The 21084-nt window shown below is 48.1% G+C and overlaps 10 protein-coding genes across 10 annotated transcripts; 4 read left to right on the top strand and 6 right to left on the bottom strand.

The window, feature by feature from the left end:
- Nucleotides 1–41: 41 nt before the first annotated feature.
- Nucleotides 42–2010, top strand: HD556DRAFT_1323510 (glycosyltransferase family 32 protein). Its single transcript, XM_041301438.1, has 2 exons — nt 42–382; nt 436–2010. The coding sequence occupies exons 1-2, from the start codon at nt 96–98 to the stop codon at nt 1748–1750; spliced, it is 1602 nt and encodes a 533-aa protein (XP_041167173.1). The 5' UTR covers nt 42–95; the 3' UTR covers nt 1751–2010.
- On the bottom strand, nt 2011–4336 carry HD556DRAFT_1323505 (major facilitator superfamily domain-containing protein). Its single transcript, XM_041301437.1, has 10 exons — nt 4040–4336; nt 3934–3986; nt 3768–3885; nt 3687–3711; nt 3520–3627; nt 3383–3466; nt 2909–3330; nt 2435–2854; nt 2238–2376; nt 2011–2184 (listed from the first exon to the last, which is right to left on the bottom strand). The coding sequence occupies exons 1-9, from the start codon at nt 4089–4091 to the stop codon at nt 2258–2260; spliced, it is 1401 nt and encodes a 466-aa protein (XP_041167172.1). The 5' UTR covers nt 4092–4336; the 3' UTR covers nt 2011–2184; nt 2238–2257.
- Nucleotides 4337–7519, bottom strand: HD556DRAFT_1323500 (tRNA pseudouridine synthase D). Its single transcript, XM_041301436.1, has 9 exons — nt 7165–7519; nt 6518–7112; nt 6290–6467; nt 5866–6232; nt 5737–5816; nt 5412–5686; nt 5133–5361; nt 4856–5078; nt 4337–4806 (listed from the first exon to the last, which is right to left on the bottom strand). Exons 1-9 carry the CDS (start codon nt 7488–7490, stop codon nt 4431–4433), a joined length of 2649 nt encoding a protein of 882 aa, XP_041167171.1. The 5' UTR covers nt 7491–7519; the 3' UTR covers nt 4337–4430.
- A 73-nt stretch (nt 7520–7592) lies between these two features.
- Nucleotides 7593–8533, top strand: HD556DRAFT_1428734 (humps family-domain-containing protein; the record flags this gene model as incomplete). Its single annotated transcript, XM_041304744.1, has 3 exons — nt 7593–7778; nt 7832–7943; nt 7995–8533. The coding sequence occupies 3 exons, from the start codon at nt 7593–7595 to the stop codon at nt 8531–8533; spliced, it is 837 nt and encodes a 278-aa protein (XP_041167170.1).
- Nucleotides 8534–8610: 77 nt separating this feature from the next.
- HD556DRAFT_1428733 (eRF1 domain 1-domain-containing protein) lies at nt 8611–10213 on the bottom strand (the record flags this gene model as incomplete). The annotated part of the gene is made up of 7 exons (XM_041304743.1): nt 8611–8753; nt 8800–8924; nt 8960–9076; nt 9133–9188; nt 9243–9975; nt 10027–10121; nt 10175–10213. 7 exons carry the CDS (start codon nt 10211–10213, stop codon nt 8611–8613), a joined length of 1308 nt encoding a protein of 435 aa, XP_041167169.1.
- A 227-nt stretch (nt 10214–10440) lies between these two features.
- Nucleotides 10441–11383, top strand: HD556DRAFT_1224712 (thioredoxin-like protein; the record flags this gene model as incomplete). Its single annotated transcript, XM_041296971.1, has 5 exons — nt 10441–10616; nt 10674–10760; nt 10814–10889; nt 10944–11077; nt 11128–11383. The coding sequence occupies 5 exons, from the start codon at nt 10441–10443 to the stop codon at nt 11381–11383; spliced, it is 729 nt and encodes a 242-aa protein (XP_041167168.1).
- Nucleotides 11127–13791, bottom strand: HD556DRAFT_331780 (DNA photolyase, FAD-binding/Cryptochrome). Its single transcript, XM_041310300.1, has 9 exons — nt 13392–13791; nt 13176–13333; nt 12856–13119; nt 12567–12800; nt 12237–12519; nt 12003–12185; nt 11872–11954; nt 11624–11816; nt 11127–11565 (listed from the first exon to the last, which is right to left on the bottom strand). The coding sequence occupies exons 1-9, from the start codon at nt 13612–13614 to the stop codon at nt 11447–11449; spliced, it is 1740 nt and encodes a 579-aa protein (XP_041167167.1). The 5' UTR covers nt 13615–13791; the 3' UTR covers nt 11127–11446.
- Nucleotides 13792–13957: 166 nt separating this feature from the next.
- HD556DRAFT_1436641 (DUF1793-domain-containing protein) lies at nt 13958–16913 on the bottom strand (the record flags this gene model as incomplete). The annotated part of the gene is made up of 18 exons (XM_041305592.1): nt 13958–13969; nt 14019–14223; nt 14273–14300; nt 14367–14393; nt 14442–14518; nt 14574–14665; nt 14720–14914; nt 14965–15038; nt 15092–15154; nt 15210–15354; nt 15404–15420; nt 15475–15685; nt 15739–16029; nt 16081–16109; nt 16162–16393; nt 16441–16518; nt 16569–16673; nt 16728–16913. 18 exons carry the CDS (start codon nt 16911–16913, stop codon nt 13958–13960), a joined length of 2067 nt encoding a protein of 688 aa, XP_041167166.1.
- Nucleotides 16914–17752: 839 nt separating this feature from the next.
- On the top strand, nt 17753–18934 carry HD556DRAFT_1428729 (uncharacterized protein; the record flags this gene model as incomplete). Its single annotated transcript, XM_041304742.1, has 4 exons — nt 17753–17830; nt 17901–18210; nt 18272–18299; nt 18352–18934. 4 exons carry the CDS (start codon nt 17753–17755, stop codon nt 18932–18934), a joined length of 999 nt encoding a protein of 332 aa, XP_041167165.1.
- Nucleotides 18935–19782: 848 nt separating this feature from the next.
- Nucleotides 19783–20958, bottom strand: HD556DRAFT_1323436 (uncharacterized protein). Its single transcript, XM_041301435.1, has one exon. It carries the CDS (start codon nt 20830–20832, stop codon nt 20197–20199), a length of 636 nt encoding a protein of 211 aa, XP_041167164.1. The 5' UTR covers nt 20833–20958; the 3' UTR covers nt 19783–20196.
- Nucleotides 20959–21084: the final 126 nt, after the last annotated feature.

The following is a 21084-nucleotide window of genomic DNA, read 5'->3' as shown; positions in this document are numbered from 1 at the left end:
TGGCAAGGGTGAAATGAACCTTCTGTTCTCGGTTGCGTTCTTGTTTGGCAAGTTTCTCCTCTTTACTCTATTTTTCCTTCTTCTTCCTCTCCCTCATGGCAAAACGACGTACACTTTATATTCTCCTTATTCTCCTTGCTCTTGTTCTATTCGGCACCGTCGTCGTCTTGTCTTCCATCTCTTACTACCTCTACATCAATGCCGCAGCATATATTCCAGACAGGGAGGTCCCAGTGTTAAGCAACACAACACGCTGGAATGCAACGGAACATGGAAAGCTTGAGAGGATACCCCGTATTATCCACCAGACTTGGAAGTCGGAGACGCTTCCAGCTGATTGGAAACGCCTCTCTGAGGCATGTCGAAACATGATGTCCGACTAGTCCGTATCCGTCTCATCTCCGCCACTCAAAGTCCTTATCATTATTCTAACAGTGACTACATGCTCTGGACTGACGCCAGCTCCCGCGAGTTTATCGCAGAGTATTACCCCTGGTTTCTTGATACGTTCGACGACTACGAGTTCACGATTCAACGAGCTGATGCTATTCGTTATTTCGTCCTTCATCACTATGGCGGAATATATCTCGACCTTGATGTTGGATGCCTGCGACCTCTGGATCCGTTATTGATATATCCCGTCATTTTACCCAAGACCATACCTGTCGGCGTTTCCAATGACCTCATGTTTGCTGAAAAGGGTCATCCTTTCCTCTCCCAGACTATCCACAACCTTGTCACGTTTGACCATTCTTGGATATTAAACTATCCCACCGTCATGTTCTCCACAGGACCCATGTTCCTCTCTTTTCAGTACAGCCTTTACACTGCGTCACATCCTATCACGCCGTACGAACCAGGAGATGTTCGAATCCTACCCAAATCTCTTTACGGCAAGAACGCCAAACCAGAAGAAGCTCCCCATTCATTCTTCGCCCATTATTACGGTAGCAGCTGGCATGCCGACGATGCTGCATTAATCAGCTTCTTGAGTACGTGGGGGAAAGGATTGATGTGGTTGGGTTTGGTCATACTAGTCTATGGGATCTACAAGCTCACGGTCCCTAGCAAGCAACGAAAGTATAGTCTTAGGAGAATTGGAGGATATGATGTCCTTTTGCCTAGGTGGACTCAGCGCAATGGGCGCTGGCACATTGACATGCGGTGGTCCTTCCTTCCAGCGTCTGGTGCTTCTACGCAACCATCATCTCCCATCAACTCCGCTCCCCAGTCGCCGTTGGACGAACATGTTTCATTACTGCCCCTTCCCTTTGAGTTGAGACCGGACTCACCCGTCCCCTCCGATATTTCATCTTCTGTGGACATATTTCCGACGTCAAGTTATCGCGCACCATCATCTATTCTTGATGTTGTGCGTCGCGTGCGAGACCGTGCCACGGGTTATTTGAATCTATCTCAAGAGCCGCCTGCGTTACCACGCGCCCCATCTCGCAGTCGGAGGCAACGGTCCAGAGGAGTCATGTTCTTCCTCCCGGCTATCTTTACTCAATCCCAGAATATGGACATTCTCACGCGCAGCCCGCCTCCACAACCATCTTCTGGACGGAATTTACCCCCTTCTTCTCAGTTACCCCTTGAGAAGCTTTGGCAAGGGGCTGAGAGTAGAGTTGGAGATGAATCAGCCGAGTTTCATCAAGGCTGCTCTCAATCACCTCGGCCACCATTGGAGAATCGTCTTCCGCATTCGTCTTCAAGTCCGCTTATTGATCTCGAACAGCAAAATTCATAGCATTGCGATGAAACACTTGACTTTATTTGATGCTACTCACACTACTCTAGTAAAAACGCTATTGAACCCTGCTTCACCTATGGCTGTGGAACGCGTTTAGATACCAAATTCTGCTTTTGAATGATGATTTCTACGTATATTTCTTTGATATATTGCATGGGACATGACCTGATAATACCTACACGGCTGTCTTCTCAGGTGGCGGTTTGCAACATTGGAGTTCTGTCATCCATCCACCAAGTTCTATTCATATCTATTAGTGTTCCTATAGAATATTGATATTGATAACAATTGGACTGATTCGCGTGTGAAATTTAATTTTCCATTGAAGTGGTTAGAACGTCGCTCTAAAGAAGTATGCCGCAAATGCTTTGCAAGTCCGTAAAGCATTTCTAGATTGCGACTAGGTGTGAGATCTTGAGACGCCACTCCGACTTTTAAGGTTTGGATCAGAATTTAGGTTCTGCGCAAAGTCACTAGTACTTACTGATCGGCGGCGGTCTCACATCATGATGATTTTCCCGGTAGAACGGCGACGGTTTTCATGGACGCTGACAAAGTTAGCATAGCTATTGCGCTTACAGCATAAGTAACAGACGGCCCGAAGGTCCAATATGACGCGCATGCTGACGAGTGCAAATCAAGTCAGCCAGCCTTACCTTTCGGACATAACCTAAAACTTACCAAGCAACGGCCCTATTGCACGACCCAGCTGACCTGATGACCGGAATTCACCTAGTGCCTTGCCCTTGGCCAACTCAGGATATACAGCCGCAGGTTTGCCTGTATCTTTGTCGAAGCCCTCGTCGCACTGGAGGGAGGCATGTGCAGTAAGCGAGCTTACAACTGTCGCGGAAGTGAAAGCCAGACAGACCGCTGCGGCTCGCAGCAGTCCGACAGCGATTTTCGGTTGAGTGGACACGAAGTGAGGAAGGATAGTTAGGAACACGAGGCCCAGTGCGCAGCTCGACACCCCTCGTTGTGCCATTTTCCCCTCTCCTACTTTGGAGATAGCACGACGGACGTATCCTCCCTGTAAAAGAGCACTGATGATGCCAATGAAGCCAATTAATGCTCCATTCTGTTTGTTATTCCAATCGAATACTGTCATCGGAGTTTTTAACGCATGATTTCAGGAGCATGTTAACAATGACGCACGATCGAAGGTAAGGAAAGTGAGGGTGAATTCCACGCCTGAGAAGATTCCTAAGAAAAGGAAATGGAGCTTGCGCAAGACCCGCAAAATTTCAGTCCTCTCTTGCACACTCCGTACCGCAGAAACAGCATTCAACTTCCCGTTGGCATGGACTTCTGGCTTGTCAGGTTGGGTATTTCGGGTTTCGGGAAGAGCAACTGTTAGGAACAAGGTCTCTGCGATAAGCAGTACGAGCGTCAATAATGCCGGGACCGCGTAGACGTTCAATTCCATTTGTAGAGCCCCTACAAATAGGGGAACTGGCCTCGAGGCAAAATAGGCTCCGATCGGGGGCCCAATACAAAAACAGATAGCAAACGCAATTCCAACATGGGCAAGGGCTTTAGATCGGTTCCTAGGCGTTGAAATATCAGAGAGGATGGCACTGTTGACGATGTCGGTCAGTTCCAGTCCTTGGATTATGACAGAGAACTGACGTAGCAAGTTGCACGTTGCCTTCACTAAGACCCCCTACGACGCGGGAAAGCATGTAAGAAGCAAAAGTGGTTGACTGGATCCAACTGGCGGAGAATCGGTTCAGGAACTCAATGATAAGAATGACTTCAGTGCTCACATGAGCGCGGACAATATATTTCCTATCATAGTGACCAAAAGGACATTCCTGCGCCCATAAGTGTCGGAGAGAGATCCTATATGCGGCGATACCAAGAACTGTAGAGTGCTGCAAATACCAAGTGAATACAACCTTAAATAAACTGGGAACGCGACTCGAAGACATACGAGAAAGCGGAACCCATCAAACCACCTTGAATAATTATCAGATCAGTATAAACCACGTCCTATGATTGAAACTAGACCAACCAAGGAAAACTACATCCCATCTCTGAGAGTTTTGTAGTGGCTTATAGAAGATGCCTCGCACCGCCGAAACAAACCGCAGTGTTCTGGAAAGGAGGCCATTGGGGTCGGAAATTTCTCTCTACATAATCAATGAAGGAAATAGAGACACGTAGCATGGGATACTTACCACCGTATACCACTCGATTATGCGAGGAAACAAGGGTAGAGGTATTGTAAATGCTTTGCCGAGGCTTCAGACTCATTTCAAAACTGAACATGGCATTGGCACTCACCAAAGAGATCAAGAACGAGCGACAGAAAGACTATACGTTCTACTTTTCCCATATTCACTTTCAGATGCGCAAGCTTAGAGGATAGTATTCACGAGCCGCGTTCGAACTGCGCAAGTGAATACGATAGGCCACGTCAAAAGTTTGGCGATCTAAATAACGGAAGTTCAGCTAATGGGAAAAGTGACTCGCAAACCAGTTGCGAGTACACCAGAGTGCTAGTTGTTTGGATGAATTACGCAGAGGCGGTACATGTATGTGTAGCGGTTCATCACATATGCACTGCGTTATGATCGGCTACGTGACTGTGGGACTACTTTCCCCCGAAAGGCAGACTGGACATTCAATAAATCCCCGGGTCCAGATACCTAGTACTACAGAAGACATTCTACTACTATGTATCCAACATATTTGATGCTTCCATCTCTGTGTCACCGTCATCCAATTCTGCAACATCTCCTGCTACTACACCTCGGAACTGCTGGTCTTCAGAAGCCTGAGTAAGACCAGTCTGGAAATGCGAACTCGTCTCAGTCTTGGTGATCTCTCGCAATGCCATCGTGGCGTATGCGGCCGTCCCGAGTGTTAAGTTTATCTGGAGCGCGCGAAATTTCCCATCGTCAACGACAGCTGGTGGGTCAAACCCAAGGAGCTTGTCTTCGTCTGCTTGTGCAAGTGGGACGTCTGGGTCTGTGTACCTGAGTATAGACCACGAGAGATCTTTTGGAACCTGGAGGATTTTCCGGTAGGAGCCATTAAGAGTGTACTCTCTGGAGATGTCCTGTCAGTTTCGCTTATGGTGGGACTGATCTAGCGTACTTTTGTTTGCGAATGAAGTTATCCGGGTCGAGTCCATCCAAGCGCAGGAATTCCCGATAGCGCTCCCCGAGTGTACCACCTGGGTAATCAACATCTCTACCCGGGAGTGGCATGATTACGTCAAATATCGAGTACTGGTGGGCATCCTCTTCAGTGAGTATTTTGATACTTGGTGCAACATAAGCAGCCTTGGCAGCTTTCTTGCGCTCACGAGAGCTCATGCCTCAAATGACAAAATTTCAATCAGAACAACATAACAAATAGAAAAGAAACTGACCCTTTTCCTCTGTGGTGGCTTGCTTCTCATTATCATTACCCGCATCATCGTCCACTTCCATCCCATCATTCTCTCCACTCCCTCCCTTAGTGGCTGGCTCGCTCTCGAAAACAATATCACCAGGTACCGCTTTGTCAGGACCGTGTATACGAATTCGCTCCGAGACGATGGCATTCCACACGTAGGATTGGTATGCATGGACATACATGAGCCGCAAGTTTCGAGGAATCTAGATTGAACTATATGAATAACAGCAGTGTTACTAGAATCTTGACATACCGTAGACAAGGCACCCATTGCGTTCCTGGTTTCTCCACCTTGCTTTTTGTAGCTCTCGAGAATGCAGCGCTCCGCAACCACTCGTCTGGGCATTAAAGCCAGGGCACGATCCAAATCACCATCCACTAACCACGCGTCACGGGCTGCGACAACTTCAGGGTGTTCTCCAGGCCGATTCTGGAGGATGAGGGAAACAGCTTTGTGCCAATCAGATTTCAGAATTGCCAAGCCAATGGAGTGAGTTGGCACTGCGGCCGTCCCAAAGCGCTGCATTCCTAGAGTTGTACTTCAGACGAATCAGTAGTTTGCTGGATATCGAACTCACCGTAGTAATTGATGAACCCTTTGTGCTTGATCGAGTTCATGGCACGGTCAAGAGTTTCTACATTTTTTACCTGAACGTTACTTCATAACCTTGTCAACGAAGTTCAGAACAGTACCACTTGAAACGTACCGAAGTGTGATAACGAAGGCATTTCCTTTCAGCATACCAAGCTCTAAACCAGCCTTGCGATAATTGAAATCCGTTATTCTGACTCCACGGTCACCACGCTGGGACAATATATCTTGCACGGATCGCCTGTTGAATTGATTCGCAGATTTCCATATATCCTCCACAGTTTTGTTCCCGCGTCGCAATGACACGCGCTGGACGGTAACGCCGCGTTTGTCTTTTGTCCCCGCAACAGCCAAGTCTTTTATGTTTACATGGAGAGTACGTGATAAGTAGCCGAGAGCGTCTTGGGTATCACGGTTGGTTTTCTGGAGAGTAAAATGAATATAAGGAGGATGGTTCCCCCTGTCCGAGCGGTCGCCCCGACCTACGAAGTTATCAGAAGAGTGATAAGAGATCTCTGAAAACAAATGGTGAAACATACCTCCACGGCTTCCGCGACCACCACCGCGACCACCGCCATGGCGTGACCATTTTATAACTATGCGAGATCCATCGTCCCCAGTAGGTGCGGACATATCAGTCTCGCTGTCAAGCTTCCCACCGAATAACTCTCGAACAACTTGATGCAGAACCGTTCGGTCCGTTTTGGAGCAAATTGGCTGCCAAGGGGTAAGGGCACATGGTAAGAGAACCTAGTATCTCGTCTTACCTCGCTGAGGACTTTTCTGTGATCTTCTCTTTCTCCTCCCTGCCGGCCACCACGACCTCGTCCGCGACCACCGCGGCCACCACGACCACCACGGTCACCGCGACCGTTACGGTTCTTTCCTCTTTTCGCCGTGTCATCGCTCTGCAATGCATCCACTTCTTCTGATGGCTTCGCCGCATCTGGGGTTTCAGTACTGTCCTCGGTAGTTTTGACAAGCCGACTTCCCCAACCGCTGTCGGTCGCTCTCGGAGGCTCGCGTCCTTCAAGGAACATTGTTTTCAATTGGTCGATAGAAGCCTCGCTAAGATACGGGGCTAGTTTTTCCGTGAATTGGTCATTCCAGGGTATGTCCGCGGGAGTGGAATCATCTTTGTCCTTTGCTTCAGTGCTAGTAGACAGTTCCTCTACAGTATTCGACTCAGCGCTGGTGACGGGCTCCTGTGGTTGGGCTATTGAGGCCCCAGCATCGGCGGTACTGGAACTTCCCTCATTGGTACCTTTTCCCTTCTTCGAAGATGACTCTGGCATGTCCAACGACTTGAGATGAATGACCTGGTGATCTTGATTCACTTCGAACACTAAGAAGTCTGTAAACCTATGGCGAATTCATGTCCGATTGTAGTTCCATTATAAACACGAACACTTACCGCTGTTTTATGATACCACTGATGGGAGGGACGTCCCGGCTTATGTACTCGGAGATCCCAACATCGGTCTGAAGGACCTGACGAAGGCCATTCGATGAGAACGTAGGCGCTATGCCTAGGAGAGCATGGCTAGGAGGAAGGACACTTTCAGCTGCAACTGCTGAAGTGCTCTCTTTTGACTCTCCAGCAGCAATAGTCGCACTCATGAGCGGGGAGGTGTCTGCGACGATGGGCCCATCATCCACCAGCTCGTCGACTTTGGCGCGTTTGGGTGAACGAGCCAGCCCTTCATCATCTTCACGTTCCCGGATAGCTGAAGACGACATTTTAATGGTTGATCGAGAACAGTCAAAAAGCCTGAGAATAGATAAGATAGCAAAACCAAATTTATCCTAGATGAAATCAAGCTCGTCTTGCTAGTGACCATCATGTCGTCTCCTCATCTCCAGACATACAACGAGCGAGCAAAGAAACATGCCAACAAAGCCGCGAGGGCTTTGCTCGGAGTCATGGAGGAAAAGCAGTCAAATCTCTCTGTCAGCGTCGATGTGACTAAATCCAAAGACTTCTTCGACATCATCGAGGCAGTTGGTCCTCATGTTTGTCTTATAAAGGCATCTGTCACTTCTTCCGAACTCTCAATTAATGCTTATGGCGCTACCGAAAGACCCACATCGATATACTCGAAGATTTTGATCCGACTGTGATTGACCGCCTCCGAGAGCTTAGCGAAAAACACAAGTTCTCGATATTTGAGGATCGTAAATTCGCTGACATAGGTAAGCTGTTGCAGATTTCGGATGACAGTTTACTGATATCACAACTCTTAGGAAGTACCGTGGCATTGCAGTATTCGAAAGGGATCTACAAGATCGCGGACTGGGCTCATATTACCAACGCTCACGCTGTTCCGGGGCCATCGATTATCACTGGCCTAGCCTCGGTTGGCATTCCCAAAGATCGGGGGCTCATACTCCTGGCAGAAATGAGCTCCAAGGGTGCACTAACCACTGGGTCATATACAGAAGATGCAGTTCGTATGGCTCGAGCTCGCAGGGATTTTGTCATCGGCTTCATTGCTCAACATCGCATGGAAGGTATTGGTGCATCCGATACCGACAATATTGCGGGGGAAGATTTCTTGGTTCTCGCGCCAGGAGTAGGCTTAGATGCCACAGGCGATGCCATGGGTCAGCAATACCGCACTCCAGAGCAAGTCGTTTTTGAAAGTGGTTGTGACGTTATCATTGTTGGAAGAGGCATTTATGGCAAGGGTGAAAACGTGGATACACGGGAGGTTCTTAAGCAAGCTCAGAGATATCAAGCTGCTGGTTGGGAAGCATACAAAAAGCGCGTTCAGCGCACATAAGTAGCAGGGTATAAATAACCATACGAGCTTACTTGGAAATACTTCCACCATATTTTACTTAATGGCGCATCACACCTTTATCCGACGCCACCACCATCCAGCGTCTCTGTTTCCTGTTGTCTTCTCTCCTCCTCTCTTGCTTCTCTTTCTTCTGCTTCTACGACTTCGACATCGAGAGGAAACGTGAGTATTGCAGCAATACCCGTTAGTTGATTCAACTCTGGGTCCTCATGAGTACGATAAATAGAGGCACGTTAGACACATACGTTGACCGGATTCGTGCATGCTCGAGAACATGACAACTTCTGCACCCTTTTGTTGCACTCCTTCGACGAGTTCGACATATGTCTTCCGCAGCTTCGGGTCACTCGCACTGTCCAAATTGCTTGAGCTGCAGTATGCCAGTGTGTGACACAATCATCTCACCGGAAAAGCTCGTCGGAGATGAGGAGCGTCCCTATGGCTCCACGGTCTGCCGCTAAACGGACATGATCAGGACCATACCACGCGCGCATCTCGTCCACACCAAGCATCTTGAAGAACCTGACAAAAAAAGTAATCAACATTAACAGTCCAGCTGCCACCACGTGCATGCCTACTTATCAAGAACTATTCCCTCGCGCGCAAATTTTGTTTCCTTGAGCTGTGCAACAATCTGCAAGTGCAGTAAATGCACCTGTGCGATAAAGTCTTATACCAAAAACCCTACCTCTGGACTCTTGAGAACTTCGACAAGACTGTGGACGTGCGCGCTACTAACATGCACTTTCACGGTCTTTTCTCGCAAAGCCTTGGTCAACGTCTTGTCCCCCCTCCTCCCGGCTTCTGTTATCATAGCATTGAAAACACCTTCTCGTACCCAACCTGGGCTTGCAAACACAATTGCTCGCAGACTAGGTGACGTATAAGGTATGTGTCGCACAAATGCCTCGTAGAGTATGACATAAAATTTCGCCATCGCCTTCTCGTATTGAGATGTTCCAGGGGCAGAAGCCTTGCGTGGTATTGGAACCGATATCCGATGGGTGACCAGTGTCATGTGTTGTGAAAGGAGACAAAACGCGGCTGTGCCTTCTCCACATACAACTGCGCCTACCTCCGCGCCGCGTCCCGGCACACAAGCTTCCTCGACACGAGCAAGGGCCACACTGTCCCATCCATCGACCTTCTCGATGCGTATATCGCGGTTACTCTCAATGTCAAGCGTATGAAACGCGCCCATCTTCACATGTCGGTTTTCAGATGCAACAGGGCCAGAGATATGCAGCGCTGAAGTGGTTATGGGTGCCGCAGCTGAAGATCCTGCAGGGGATGAAGTTTGATCCGCTGATGATGAAGGTGCTCCTGATGAGGAGAATTCGACTCGGGATACTTGGATGGTGAGGTTCAACTTGACACGATGAGATTCCGTAGATCCAGTAGCAGATACACTCTGTATGCGACTATCAAATATTTAGTATGTTAGAGAATCGCTGATCACGCAAATGTCCTACCGAATGGCTGGTGCTCGCACAAGGTCACCTTGTTGTATAATGTTGTAGAGATGCCACATATCTTCATCATCCTCGGGTCGGAGGTTGACATAGCCCTGTTCAAATCAATTAATCGATCATTCGCTAACGAACACCGTGAACGACTCACGGTCCCGTTTTTGTCGACAAATTTACCGATGAGCTTCATCGTGGAGAGTGATTGACGTAAAGTCCTACTCTGCAGTTGAAGCTGCACCCAAAAGGGGCCTAAACAAGTAATCGCGTGCTCTCAGTCAATCCATCAATCCACTGTCCATTGAGCTTGCTATTGTCCTCACAATTCTCCAGCTATTCACAGCTTGCAAGAGTTAGTAGTGGAAATATGAACAATGTGTGAGTCAGAAATGAGCACACAGCAACTTCTGCTAGCTCATCATGACCAGAATACATTCGAAGTTAGACTCTCTAGCATCGCGTCTCGTAGATTCCAATGATTCCCGGGAGGAAGATCAAGAAGACGACGATGCTATCTTTGCAGAACTCGAAGCAGAGATAGAGAACGACGCTGATGCAACAGTGCGAGATCGGGGCCTAGAGCAGCTCAGGCTCGAGTGAGTCGTGCGTTCCATTAGTGTTCATTGTCCAACAAACGACATAAACGTCTGCAGAATGCAAAGAGCCAAAGAAATGAGAGAAAATGCCCATGGGAGATATATGGAGATCACGAACGAGAAAGAGGCCATCCGGATAAGTGGGTGAGTCGCCCACTCTGTTCGTCTCGTTCTTTGCTACATCATCGTGCTTTTAGGAATGAGTCACACTGCGTGATTCATTTTTACCATAGCAATTTCAGGAGATGTGAGATCATGGACAAGCACCTCGCAGTGAGTAATGGTTCGTGCCTCGAAGAAAGCAGATTACTGATGGATTCATATAAGAAACTTGCGCCAAAATACTATGCTACGCGTTTTATTCGCGTCTTCGTGGAGAATATGCCATGGCTAGTTGAGAAGCTTGCCATTAAAGTCCTTCCATGTTTGATGTGCTTCGTCGATGGGGTGTCAAAAGACCGGTATGTCTTATGGTCTTGTCAATGTCATTCAGTCATTCATCTATTCTTAGTCTTATTGGGTTCGAAGAACTCGGGAATAATGATGCGTTTGAGACTGCGGTACTCGAGCTTAGGCTAGCGAACAGCGGTAGTGATCTCGCCTATACCTCGTCACTTATGTCTAATCGTCCTTCGACAGGTGTCCTTCAAAAAGCGCGAAATGCTTATGAATCTGGTATCACATACAACGTCTCGTCATCTTCAAACACAAGTAAATTACGAAGGGGTGGACAGACAGATCAGGATGACGACGAGTTTGATTTATGATGGTTTGCTCCATCGCTCTACTTGTCATCTCGTATTCCTAATGCTACGTGCAAATCGTGCTGGTCACTCTTCACCAGGTGTCTTATACCTCCTAATAGCCCTCACTCTCGCTTCAGCATGGTTGACGATGGGTCTCGGATACCCCAATTTATCAGCAACCTTGGCCGGAGGGTTGTGGATATCTGCATTTGTAAAACAAACATCGGTTGAACGCCGAGCAGCGAGTTAACCTACACTTACCAGATCCATAAAGACTCTTCAACTCTGGTACGAATGTCCTTATAAAATCACCTGTTGGATCTGCCTTGGAGGACTGTGTATAAGGATTGAAGATCCGGAAGTAGGGTACTGGGTCTACTCCAGTGGAGGCACTCCATTGCCAGCCACCGTTGTTACTTGCAAGATCACCATCTATGAGTTTTTCCATGAAGTACTGCAAGCGCTCGTCAGGAAAGCGCATAAAAATGAAAATGAAGAGACGAGCTCACGCGCTCTCCTAGCCGCCAATCCAACATAAGATCCTTTGATAGGAACATAGCGACAATCATGCGCATACGATTATGAGTCCAACCTGACAGTCTGATGAGTCCAGATTCCGAAGGATCGATACAAAACATACCCATGGTATTTATCTGCCTCATCGCGGCATCGACGATAGGGATGCCAGTTTTCCCCTCTTTCCAAGCATTCAGGTGCTCCTCGTTAACCTCCCACTTGACATCACCAAACTTCTCTTGGAAGGGTCGACCCATGGATACTCGCGGGTAGTATGCGAGGACGTTGGTGTAAAAGTCTCGCCAGGCTATTCCATCATACATCAATTATGCGTCCAGTGCATTTGAAAGAAACAGACCGAGTTCCTGCACCCAGCGACCTACGCCTGATGACCGTCCAGCCTCCACTTTCTGAATTCTAAGAAGCTTCATAGTTTGACGAACGCATTCCCTGACAGAAATGACCCCAGCAGATAAATAGGGGCTCAACCGCGACGTAGTATCCTTGTCCCCTCTGTCACGAGCCTCGTCATACAAGAGGACTCGGCTGCGTTTGTCGGAATTCTCGGCTCCATCAGCTAGAGGATCAACAGCTCCAAGCTGCGTCGCACGCGCTTTGGTGTACAAGAACCGAGAGATCATCTGATAAAGGTTTAATTATGATCACCCCCTTCTAGTGCAACACTCGCCTCTTTGGCAGAAGGTGTTCCTGCTGGCCATATGTTTGCCATATTGGCAGCCTCTTCAGGATCAAGTTCGAAGCCATGCACCGACACAGGTACATCGACTTCGAATAACGGGCCAAAGACATTATTCTCCCTGATTATCGAGGGATTGGATGTTGGAGATGGGAACTCCTTCAGATAATCTGAGAGGTTCGAATTTAAAATGCTGATCCAGTTTCGTTGATACGGCGAGTAGACCTGAAAGGCACATGCTGAGAATAACAACTTGAAAGCAATGATAGGGAGAATGTACCGTGTATGTCCTCCCATCCTTCGTTTTCACGACGCCCGGCTCGATGATACACCTATCGTGCACATACGTAGGCCTGATTCCCGCGTTCTGGGCTAAAGAGCAGACTTCAGTATCACGCCGAAGCTCATCAACCTCATATTCGAAGTTCGCAAAGAGTCGAGTGGATTGGAGAGTCTGCAGGACCGAGATAACACGAGTTGGCACTGACTTTCGCGGTGTATGCGTGATAGTGTAAAGGGGAATATTTAATCTTGCAAGCTCGTCCTACCAAAGTATAAATTAGCCTTCCGTAGTGATGGGGTAACATAAATCTGTCTCACCTTCACTCGTGAAAGGTTACGAAGAACAAAATCGATTCTTGTTTTGCTCCTGTCATGTGCGATATAATCCTGGGGGCTCAAGACATGCAAGACTACAAGCGGGACTTGATCTTCAACTGCCTGAGCCGATGCGAGGGCGAGAGCTTTATTATCGGAAACTGGAATAGGGAGTTGATCAAGATGGATACGCATGTTGAACCAAGCAGCAACACTTACTTCGTAAGTCTCCCATCCTCATCCAGTAAACTATCGATTGTCCTTTCGAGGGCTTCTGTACAACATTGTGCAATGCGTCTAGGAGTCGCAGGAACGGTGGGTGAGTCTGAACGGAAGCTGCAGCTTCTTCTGTTGCAATCTTTATGGGTGCAAAGAGAGAGTCAGTGGTCCTGCCTTTCTTTGACATCGCAAGTGGGCTCGGGCTACGAGTTCTCTTCATCATGGTCGTAAAGAAAGAAGGAATATGGACTTCTGCTGGTCTGAGTCCTTTGTAATATATAGGCGATTAGTAGTCCACATCGTAATTCTCCGCTTGGGATCGACGCGATTTGATAACCTAGCTCGATCGCATGACATCATCCCAGATGCGAAACTAGGCTTTGTCATCAAGTGGTGTTTAAACTTACCTGCCGGACTGCCCCAATGATTGAGTCCAAATCCCTGCTTGCATTAAGACTTTACAAGAATCTCACTTTTCCATGCACAACTCGAATACTACATATTCCTGACGCTACACGGAATCACAACAAGCCATGATTCGAATTGGTATCCAATTAACCAGCACTTCACAAAGCAAGCTTTCGACCAATTCAGCACATCGACGTCAGTGTTATTTGCAACGCTCACCAAAGCCAAATGACCACCAACGACTGGGCGGGCTCTAAATCCATACACAGTACCATCAAGCGTCTCATACAAGTCCCCCAACGGCTTGTTACTCTCACCGTCGGCAGCATACTTGTAGACAGAGTCAATGAACATATCTCGCGTCGCCGTATTGGTCATAATGGCAGCAGTCCATAACTCCCAGTCGGATTTAGTGTATGTGTGGCTATGAGTCTGTTGGTTTTGTTGTTCACTTAGATCGAGAAACAACTCACCGAGTGTCCAAAGGGACGCCATAAGTATCTTGAAGGGATAGTTGTATGCGTGCGTGAATCATCATTCCATGTTGATTGCATGCGATTCACTCACTGACAACTGTGGCATACCATGCGGTCTCTGTGAAGCTGTTCAAAACTGTTCAGAGCGATTGACATTCGGACTTACGCATGTCGTAGACAGACTCTGGGAAAACATTGGTGCCGAGTAACTTATCCGCATACAGGTTGTATGATAAGCCCCAACTTGACACCGTCAGCGACGTCGCGCAAAACGCAGATTTCCATAAGGGAGACTTACGAGTTTTCATTTCCGTAATTCAAGGTGAGGTGCAGCCCGTCGCTCGATGTGGCATAGTCAAGTAATTGCGGAACATAGTGCTGCACGATTGACTGAACGTTCGAGGAGTAAGTTCATGTCAATCTAGAACATCAACAATAACGTACGCTGTAATTCTGTTGATTGACGGTATCGCCCAATATGCCCGAAATTATAGACATAGCCTGGATGCCTATCACACCCTTGATGGCTAGATTGGTTTGATTGGCAAGAGCCCCCGCAAAATCATCTGTGCTGATCTGATTTGCGGGAATAAGTGCTTCTGCGACGAGGTATCCGGTCCATTGGTTGAGGAGGTCCGTCTGTAGAAAGTGGTGAATGTATGGGGGACGCGGTCATGGTGAGCACTGACATATCGGGTGATCAAGGAGGTGTCATAAGATTTCTGAGTGTAACTCAAGACCATGATAAGCATATTGCCGCACTCTGAAAGTATAGGCGTTGAGAAATCGAGTTATGTACATAGAAAGGGAAATCACCTTCGAGAGGCATGGCTTCATCGTTACCAGCATTGTGGCCCGTAGCGTTGGGGTACGATTTACCTAATTCATAATAGAGGAATTAGGGAATCTCAGCGATTCTTCGTAGAAGACAAACCAAGATCGTGAGCAGCCCAAGCGTTGGGATATTGACCGGTAGCTTGGTACGCAAGGAGGCCGAGCAGCAGATATTTTCCAAGTGGAGGATTGGCGTACAAGAGAATAGGCCACGCAGGCATCATGACATCCACAGTGTTCACGTTCTGCAGTTGCAAGGGTGAGCAACCCACAGCTCCAAAGCGTATCACCTACGCCATCACTAGAGATCTCTGGGGTTTTCACGTCAGAACAACTAGTTTTGGTTGAAAGCAGCCATATATTACCTTTCAAGAATATCAGGATATCATCTGCGTTCCAACTTCTATCACTTTTCTTCGACAACGTGAGCTCCAAAGCTCCGAAGGCCTGGCGAACCGACAGCGCGACGACAGCAGCATAATTACTCGAAATAGCCGAGGCGTCGCTCTGGACCTTCCGGTCGAACGCTTGCGCGCGTCCCAGAGCAGCAAAGTAGTCCCCAACGAAGTCAGAAATCTGGAACATGACTTCCAAAACTAGCGCTAAATCAGAACAGACTAGAGACGCACCAAGTCCGCGACGCTTGAGTAAGCGCTCCAGAAGTAAATACTTCGGGGTTGGTAGACATCGTTCGCGACGATGTACTGGATTGCCGGATCTCTGACATGACCCACGGTGTAGATTACAGGGATAGTTGCATTGGTCGACACGGTGCCAAGGTCGTGAGCGAAAGCAAAGACTGGCCAATCGTTGCTGACGGCACGAAAATTGATGTCCTCGGTGTTGGCAAGAACACCATTGTTGATGAATTGAGCTCGAACAATGGTGTCTTGGCCAGTTTGGTACGTCACAGAGGAAGACTGAAGAAGAAATCAGCATGAGAATGGAAACTGAGCGACAAAGATACATACATTCTGGGTAGAGTAATAGGCTGCACCCTCTATAAAGAACGATCTGAGTCAGTCAGCCAATAAGCTGTACTCGTCACTCACGTTGAATATGATCGTTATATTCGGTATACAACTCCTGGTTCTCAAGCATGACCTGATGAGTCAAGATGTTGCCGGTAGTAGTGGTCCAGTTGACCGTCAGAGAGTCATCTCCGGATACCCATTCTGCGCTTATGTCGGTATATACACTGACAGTATGCGATCCTCCATCATTAGACACTGCGGACAGTGCCAGATACGAGAAGGGGATGGACTGCTTAAGGAAGTCTGTGGGCTAACGATAACTTGTTGTAATGTAAAGGCAAAAAACACCATGTATACCTCTACAGGGCTAAGGAAGTTCACATTTATGTCCACCGGCCCGGCAGTCATCACGAAAATACTTTGCGTTGAAGTGAACTGCATCATGTATAAGTGTGCTCTCATGCATACGATCAAACCACAATCACCTCCAGGCTTTTTTGGATGGCAGATTTAGCGCCTGGAACAACGGGATCACCCAAAAAGGTATACGTGGCGCCATCAACTCTGATATAACCAGCCCATCCAAGAGTCTGCACGACAATGTCTTCGTCAATGTTCAAATATGTATAATGAAAAAAGCTCACCGATCCGGTCCAAAACTGGGGCCAGGCACCGTTCAGCGCTGTACCAGCACCTTGTGGCAACCACACAGACAGGTAAGGTGTCCGAACTGCAAGTGGGACGGATGGGGGATTGAAAGGAGTTGCATTCCAAGAGACAGAAGAAGCGATCAGCGCTGATGTGGCTGATGAGAGAAACTTTGCGCCCATGATAAGTAATGGGTATACAAATGAGATGGTAGAGATCGTCATCAAGGTCTCCGCCTGATCGCAATCCACCATTTTATATCCAGCGCGACCCTAAATTCAACGTAAGCGGTGCTTGCTTCGAATCATCATGACTTACTAAAAACAGACGATTTCTATTCAACGATCCCCGAGCCAGCGCACAGCATGATGCGGCACCGACGATCATGCATATGTTCTGCCGCTCCATAAGGGCCTTACGTCAAAATCCACACTTTAGAGTAGTCACGAGTCTAACTCACATAAGTCTTATACACTGTGGTCCTTTTCAAGCCATTAGTTGTGCTCTCGCCATGGGTATCTTGGGAAGTTGAAGTTCATATCTGCAATGCTAAGTACGAAGAAGTCAACGTCAACTTCGTTTTCCAGAGCATCCTGCGAACAGAAGCCATAACGACGGTCCCTGCGATTCATTCCTGTGTATTCTCACCCGCTGACAATTTACCGGATGAGAAACGCACAGGAAGAACCGCAGGTGGATATCTTCTCCAAGATGATAAACTGATCAGGGTTGCGCAACCTAGTTAGAAGCAACACAGCACAAACAGACCTGTCCAGCTGGGCTCTCGTAGCATACCTCGAGCAATCGATAATCAAACGATAGCTGGGCCGGCGCAGAATGCCACCGCATAGATGATGATGATCGTGAGATGCAGACTTGTGGCGACGTAGCCCAGCCACCGCCATTTACGTCATGTGACCTCAAACCCAAAGAGGCGCGCAAACGGTCTTGCACACGGCACCCTTCTCATAGCAAACCTTCCGCAGGCTGGTTAACTTGTCCGTGCACTCAAGCACTGTCAATGGACCTCCCTACACCCAGGGAACTAGACCTTGAGACCGAGCTCAGAAAACGGGATGCTCAGGTCGCTGAACTTACGGTAAGGTTTCCAGGCGCCGATTGTCGCGCACTGTTTGTTGTATTGATAGACTCGGTCTTGTCTTGTCTAGGATGAAGTTACACGTCTTCGTGAACATCTTGCTGCCCAGAGTGGCGCATCAACCACAGACCTGGTTACGTTGCCCCCTGCGCTAGTCTCTGTGTTGTTACCGCATATCAACAAGGCGGCTTCTAGTGAAGGAACAGGAGTGGCTTCTTCGTCGAGTACAGTTAACACCGCGCTAACGCAGAGGGTGCGCATACTGCAAGAGGAGAACGATGAACTGTATGAAATGCTCAAGTCCGGGGAGACTGGGAAGCTTAAGGAGGAGGTTTGCGGACTCCGACGAGTTGTGGAGAGATTAGAAGGAGCTTTGCGAGGCATGCGTTTTATTGTCTATTTTTCTGTTAACTGTCCCTTACGTGCAGCATGTTTTATTAGAATCTCATCAAGTAATCGCTTCACTGTCGTGAGTGACCTCATAGGCTAGGTGTATCTTCACTGACGCCTAGACACCACAGGTCGGAACTAGACAAGTCCTATGAAAGCTTCCAGACTTCTCTGCGTCAAATGAACGCTAACCATCATTCATACGCGCCTACCCCTCGTGAATTATATCACCCCGCATCTACGAGTAATGGGGTAATCAAACTTCCTCCAACCGGACCGAGAGCACACAAGAAGCCACGTCTCTCTGAGCCCAAAGTGTCACCCGCACGATCTAACATTTCTCTTCCACCCACGAAACCCCACATTGGGAATGCACGCCAGAGTATTCCCAGAGATTACGAGGCTCCTCGCTCGCCTCGCTTATCCCCCACAGAGCCCCGTACAAAAGTAAGCAATGTGAAAATGGAGGTTGATGAAGATGCGCGGACACGTCCACGCTCTCCAAATGATAATAGGGACCGGGAGACGCACCGCCGGGACAAAGACCGGGCACGCGACCACGAGGGAGAGCATGGTAGAGATAGGGACCGGGATCGTTTTGCGCGGCGCAACGGTGGTGGTAGTGGGGGCGGAGGGGGACGGAGGGCTCGAGGGTTTGCAGGTCATGCGTACGCATTTGGAGATCGGACGTTGGCGGAAAGAATGGGACTTTGACCAAACATTGACATTCATGACCACTGCATCTTTGAACCTTGAAAAACATGATTTTGTCTTGGTTCATCATAGTGTATTTGGTGCGGTTCTCAATCAAATCGAAAAGAATTGTATCGATAGCTGACTTGATTCTTTTTTTTTCCTTGTTCGCTACAGCTGTAGCTGTATCCCTACATGTTCCAATCTCTGTTGTTGCATGACTGCGCAGATGATGATTGGTATTATTTAAACTTTTTTTTCGTTTCCAGGCTGTATTTTGCGGTGCATGGGCGTCATGCATGTACTTCGGTTTACACATTGAGCTTAGTCGCTCGTCATCACGGTTGCTTCGGAGAACCACAAAATAAATATCATTTTTTCTTGCACATTGATTACTAATGAAAGGGGGTATCGTCATCGAGGTGACTTTACAAGTGACGTGTAATTTACATTTGCACTGGAGATACATATCCTTTATTTCCTCACAATCTGCGCACAGCGGTATTCTGATCGTGCCTGTATATCCGTGCCCGACGCTTACACCAAGACCCGCATAGGCCATGGATGGCGGTTCCGTAAGGATATATAAAAGAAAATTTCGTCTTGCCTCGTTGCACGTCCGGGTCGATGACGCCCGCTTGAGTGGCGGCTTCTACTTTCTGTGGAAAAGTCTTGGGACGTCATAAGACAACGTTATCGTGTTCCTTCCGAGTAAGGCACTGGTCAGCAGGTCCGTAAGGGGACGCCAAAACCTTTATATTTGATTTCAAGTGCTGTGGCGGAGTGATGCGCGCCGGGTGGAGGGTCGTGTGATCGATACGGTGGCAGTCTTGAGCCGAATTGTCGTACACATGAAAATTTCAACTAGTACGTGTTTCCCGAGACCTTCGGATTAGGGGAACTTCAAACACAGTTTGATATCATTACGAGTGTTGGAACACGGTCGAGAACATATTATGGTACTGGTGGTAGTGAGGCGTTGTATAGTAAGTACGTTTTGTGAGTATTACAAAAGTGAGCGTGGGGCTGTATACTAGAAGGAACGAAAAAGCACAGATGTCGTGCATCGGGCGCATTAAGGCGCGGGTGGTGAGCATAAAAGAGGAATAAATATTAAAGAAAGAATATATGGATATGTGCAAGGAAGGTCGTTGGCAAGCGATGTCGTCCCAATGATGTTAAGTTGTTGTGTGTACAATGATGGCACAAGACGCAGCTGGTGCAGCCTTATTTAAGGTTCATCAAGATAGAAGCTCGGTGATACGGTCATGCGTCGTGCACGGTCAGACTCGGCAGTCTCTGCGAGGAGTATTGTGTATGGTAAAGAACTGCATGCAGGTGACTGCGGCAGGAGTCTGAGGAGATGATTCGCAGCGTGACCTCGAGAGGTCAAAGACAGGGAGGTGTGCGGGAGCAGTGGCTCGTTTATTAGGTATTGACCGCACGACGGACCTCTTGTCTGTGGGGCTGAGCATGAATGCTGGGATAGGAGGAACTGGGGGTGGTGGAGACGCGATGGTAGGGCTAGGTGGCGGGGAGCGATAACGGGTTGATGAATGACCGAAGCTGGGCCTTGTAGTGCGAGTTGGAGAAGGAGAATTGGAAGAAATAAGGAGTGATGATATTGATGAGTTACTTCTCCTTCCCAAAGCGTGTTTACGAGCGCCGAAATCATCGTCTTCACCAAAGAGACCCTCCTTTGCCTTTCTGTCTAAGCGGTCATATGACCTGGACGCGTTTAGAGTATTCTGCAAAAGTGGGGAGCCTATAAGGCGAGGGGGGATTGGAGGTGAATTGTTTGCGGGAATGGTCAAACGAGAGATTCGATGAATGGGGGGTGGTGAGGGTAAAGGAGTTGGTACGAGCTCAGGGGAAGGCATGGGAGGAGGAGGAGATTGAGAACGACGAGAAAAGGACATGGTGATGATGATGGTGGATGGGCGTACATTTTATTGAGGTGGTTTTTATATAAAAAGGTGTTTACAAGTTGTTCCGAAAGATTCGAATGCAGTCCGAGTCACGAACGTAATTGGTTTACCATTGAGCCGGTGTGACATGCCCAAGTGGGGATATGGTACTCCGAATCACTTATTACCGAATATACTGAGTCACAAGTTACCGTTCAACGTGTTTTCGAAAGCGAGTTGCCTTTGACGTGCACTAGTCATATT

Source organism: Suillus plorans (genome assembly GCF_016647745.1).
Source record: "Suillus plorans strain S12 chromosome Unknown HD556scaffold_2, whole genome shotgun sequence".
In the NCBI taxonomy this organism is placed as follows: domain Eukaryota; kingdom Fungi; phylum Basidiomycota; class Agaricomycetes; order Boletales; family Suillaceae; genus Suillus; species Suillus plorans.
This window is presented reverse-complemented; position numbering and strand designations above follow the sequence as displayed.